This window comes from Lygodium microphyllum, chromosome 13, assembly GCF_053477565.2.
Source record: "Lygodium microphyllum isolate KBCC chromosome 13, Lygodium_microphyllum_v1.1.10, whole genome shotgun sequence".
Lineage (NCBI taxonomy): Eukaryota > Viridiplantae > Streptophyta > Polypodiopsida > Schizaeales > Lygodiaceae > Lygodium > Lygodium microphyllum.
The window spans coordinates 36,040,586-36,045,152 of NC_141147.1; the positions used below are offsets into that span (position 1 = coordinate 36,040,586).

At 50.6% G+C, this 4,567-nt stretch overlaps 1 protein-coding gene across 1 annotated transcript; it reads right to left on the reverse strand.

The window, feature by feature from the left end:
• Positions 1-1,204: 1,204 nt before the first annotated feature.
• On the reverse strand, positions 1,205-3,894 carry LOC148026508 (glycerol-3-phosphate acyltransferase RAM2-like). The gene is made up of 2 exons (XM_087690955.1): positions 2,585-3,894; positions 1,205-2,460 (listed from the first exon to the last, which is right to left on the reverse strand). The coding sequence occupies exons 1-2, from the start codon at positions 3,320-3,322 to the stop codon at positions 1,438-1,440; spliced, it is 1,761 nt and encodes a 586-aa protein (XP_087547081.1). The 5' UTR covers positions 3,323-3,894; the 3' UTR covers positions 1,205-1,437.
• Between the last annotated feature and the right edge of the window lie 673 nt (positions 3,895-4,567).

Here is a 4,567-nt window from a genome sequence, read left to right on the forward strand (position 1 = left end):
TGCTTCCATACATTTGGATGGAAAATTTGTGCTAGCTTTAGACATGCATTGCATCGCATTAGTTATTAAAATAATCACCCAATTAAGGTCCTTGAACCTTTGTCCAAGATCAAATCTATGTTGACAAAAAAGTCCATGCACATGCAACCCATTTCTATTCGACTTTTAAAGCCTATAAATGGTGACTTTTGACTTTACTTACTTCTTTAGACGAGAGATGGAAAGTGCATGTACATTTTTATACACAAACTCATATTTCTTCATTATGAAGTTTTAATCTACCTTTTGGGTGTAGATGTTTTACCAATTAAAATAGTTCACATATTTGCTTTTTGGTTGGTTGTTTTGCCACGTCTCCCTCAAACATGCGCTTCTCATGCTAAAATTTATTCACTTTGAAATAATGTTGAAAGGCACAACATTCTTTTCAAATTTTGAACATACTCAGTCTATCAAATGCTAGAGAAGTTTGCTTATCAAATTAAGTAATTTATAGTGATTAATGCATGCTTATCTCACAATCTAAAACAGGACTCGCAATAAAATTTCAAGTTTCTTTTAATACCTTTAGGGATAATTTGGTTAATGGGCAACACCCTTCTTTCACTCGAGGGTGCGACATTGGATTCTGAATCCTTGTCGTCCTTCCCACAACTCTCTCGTCCAATTGGGTGGCTGCTGGTTGTTAGATATTTCTAAGTTTGCAGGCAAAGCTACGGCTAAGGTTTTTCGAAGTTTCTTGATGGGGGGGATGTACTTGAGTTTTTTCCATCTCAAGGGATTTACCTCGCTCAACAAACAATTGCGCTTTGTAAAAAAAGACACGAATACCCACTACACGATATTCACATTTAGTGATTGCTCCAAAGTATATTGCCAAAAAAGGGTTGCAAGTCATCCACAGGGTGCTTCTTTTGCAGCCTTGGCGGCAAGTACTGGATAATTGGACGAGTTTGTGTGCTTCGAAAAGAGTTGGTGGGGGGCGTCGTCCAATCTGTGGTTACTGAGTTATTCCATGAAGATCCGGAGCAGGCACTGGGCAGTGACTTTATAAATAGTACGCGACACGCAAAGGAAAGGAGCAAAGTTAAAGAGGACGGGGGCTCATTGCTCAAAGCTGTAATGGGGAGGCAACAGTAGAGTTTATTGTTACACGCAAACACTCGGGGAACTGCAAGTAATGATCCAGCTTCATCAACACAGCTTGTGGTGATGGGAGATCCCTTTTCAAGTTTTTGACTTATATAAAACAAATCTTGCAGAAGAAGAGATGTACATGCACAGTAGCCTTGAAGGAGGGCGGCGCACCAGGCACCCTGCGGGCTGCGGCGATGCGGTTCAGCCTTCACGACGACGATAGGCCAACCTGTGTTGAGGGACCGACTGTCTAATTAATCAATCAAGTGAGTATAGTAAAGCAGGAGTGATAAATATTAATCAAGGCTTCAGGTGAGAGGGGGTTTGCGAAGGGGCGGCGCCAGCTGCAGCACGACCGACGAGGGGAGGTTTGAAGAGGGAGGCGCCCACGAGGCGGGGCCGCCAGGCGGATGTGGGGCGACTAGATGTGGCTATAGAACGATTAGTAGTAGTAGTAAGGGCCGTCATGTTTGGCTGGGCTGGGACGATGCCGTCGTTGCCAGCCAGCACGCGGTATTTGTCGCGGCGGGTGAGGCTGGTGCATTGATAGCCCATGGACTCCGCCATCTGCTGCTGAATGTGGTTCGCCACCTGCACGCTCGACCTGCCCGCAGAGCAGGTCACCTCCTTGGGCAACGGGTCCAGGAACGTCACCGTGTACTGCGGCCGCAGGTTCATGAAGAAATAGAATGGGTCCATTCCCTTGAAGCCGCGCGCCGTGCTGCCGTGAAACACGTCCATCTTCACGTCCATCGTCACCGGGACAATATCATCCGTCAGCTCCGCGAACAGCGACGAGAAGCGCAGCAGATACGGCTCCCGGCACGTCGTACCCTCCGGGCAGATGACCAGGTCGCCTTCCTGCAGAAGTGCCTGGATGGTGCTCGCGTCCTGCGCCCGGCTCCGCGTCAGCCGCACCGTGCGGATGGGCGACATCATCTCCGACACACGGCTGAGGCTGTAGGTGACGGCCGTCACGCGCCGCCGCAACGCCACCGAGAGGAACACCGGGTCTAGCAGCGTCCGGTGCGTGCACACGTACAGCACCCCCTTGCCCTCGGGCGCCATGGGCGGCGAGCCGCGGATGCGCACGCGGAGGCCAAGCAGGGCCTCGATGGGCGCGGCGACCTCCAGCGGCAGGAGGACGCCCGTGAGCAGGCGGAAGACGGCCACCACGAAGCCGAGGGGCAGCCAGAGGAAGATGAAGAGGGAGGCGAGGGGGGTGGGGCGCATGGCGAGCCTCCCGTCGTGGAAGACGAGCGGCTTGAGATACATGTGGCGTGGCACGGCCTCGACGGGTTTGCGGGGCACCATGTACGCTTCCTGGAAAACAAGGATCATACCATATATCGTACTAGTCAGAATGAGAACTTAATGAATGACTAATTAGTGATTTACAGCCAAATTAATGACGAAACACATTGAGCATGCATTCTCATCCTCTCACCTTGCACAGAGCCAGGAATGGCCGGTCCGTCGGCCTGTCCCCGAGACCCACATCCGGCTGCCTCTCCCGGTACGCCCGCCTCACCGCCTCTCTCTTCCTTCCCCCCACCATCACCCCCGCCCCGGCTGTCACCCCGGTGCAATAGCCCCTCCACACGTGCAGCTCCGTCCCGATTACCCTTCCTGCCCCTAAGTACTCCCTCGCAAACGGCTCCACCATCAGCCTCGGGTTTGCCGTCACCACACACCTCTCCTTGCACGCCAGGAAGACTTTATACGATTGCGAATGTAGATCCTCCAAGTAGAACTTGCACAGGACCGCCCTCCCCACCCCTTCGATCACCCCCGGCCTCAGCCCCGCCACCGACACGAAGATCAGCATCTGCACCCCCGCGGCTTCCGACACTAAGTTGTACACCAGCCATATGAGAGGCGAGCACAGGAGCAGCACCAGGCCCCTCAGGGGACTCCCTGCCTCCAGGGCGACCAGCATGAAATAAGGGAATGAGCTGTTTGATCTTGTTAGAGTGCCGTCCAAGTCTGCCACCACCAGCTGTTCCTCCCTCCCTGAGGTGCTGCACTTCTCCACAGACTCGAAGACTGACTCCCCAGCACTAATGGGGCGATCGTTAGGCAGTGAGGTGTAACCTAGGAGGCTCCTCACCGGCCATGACTTTAAGAAGCGGGATTGGAAGTATAGTAGCAGGGACCATATGACATTCAGATGATCAAGCTGCATGATGGTGATGATCTCTCGCCAGACAATCGGTGCAAGCGTGTTCAACCAGCCAAATTAAGATAGATAGATAGATGCACGGAAGTTACAGTGGAGGGATTGTTACTAACAGGCGAATGTAGTAGAAGATGGAGCCGAGGAGCAATCGAGGGTGCTAACCGAGGTGGAGTGTGGGAGAGAAGCGGAGCTTGTGAAGCAGGTGTATTGCCGCATTGTAAAACGCTAGGAAGCATGGCAGAGAGGCAGATATAAAACAGAGTGGACAAAGCAAGAAATGCTAGCCCATTTGGACTTGACTTTTCTTCTCTTTCCAGCCAGAAATGCTCATCTGATTGACTAGCTCTATAGACATAACTCGTGAGAGAGAGCACAGTCGGACAACACGAGTCATGAGACTCGAGAGAAGAAAAGGAAGCAAGGGCGCGCTGGGCGACGACGCCCCGCTCGGACTCTAGGCAGTGTAATAAGCTTCCGTTGTTTAATGCTTGTTTCTTTTTGCGTGGTCACAGATGTGATAGTGATGTTATGGTGGATAGGGGGGGAGGACGCGCAACTCACAGTAATGGCGACGCTCGTTAGCATAGCTAAGCTTGTCTATGTGAATTTTCATACTATTGGCTATGTAAATATTCCCGTACCACTATTGCAATCGCATTATTTTTTGTAGAAAAAACTTACAGTAATAAATGCATGGCTATATTTAATAACCCCGTCGATCATTAACCAGCTTTCGCTCTCCGGGAGCCTAAAAATGCAAATATTCACGCATTTTAGCGCATCGCCAAAACACTTGAGACGCCCCGGCGTCGCAGCGGGAGATGATTGAGGACGGTTCACACGTAAAGATCGCCATCCAACCGATACGAAAAGATACAAACAGACTTTCCCACACAAATCTTGACATTAATGTTGCCTAGCATTCCGGGTGTAACAACAGGGAGTTTTTATGAACACGTTTGCCCACTAAATGCCCAAAAACTCAAATGGATGCCCCCCAACGTAGATTATAACTGCACAAGCGCCATGAACCAAGGGCCTGTTCCCACCACGGCACTAATATTGTCAATTAACATATTGTATGAAAGCTGTTTTTTTTGGGGGGGGGGGTGGGGGGCGCGCCAAGGTTTTTTCAAAAAACTAGGAAGCCTTTTTAAGGCCACATGGGGTAGTTATTAAGGTTTTTCCAAAAAACTAGGAACCCTCTTTAAGGCCACATGGGGAGGTTCTCGATTTTCTCTAAAAACCATT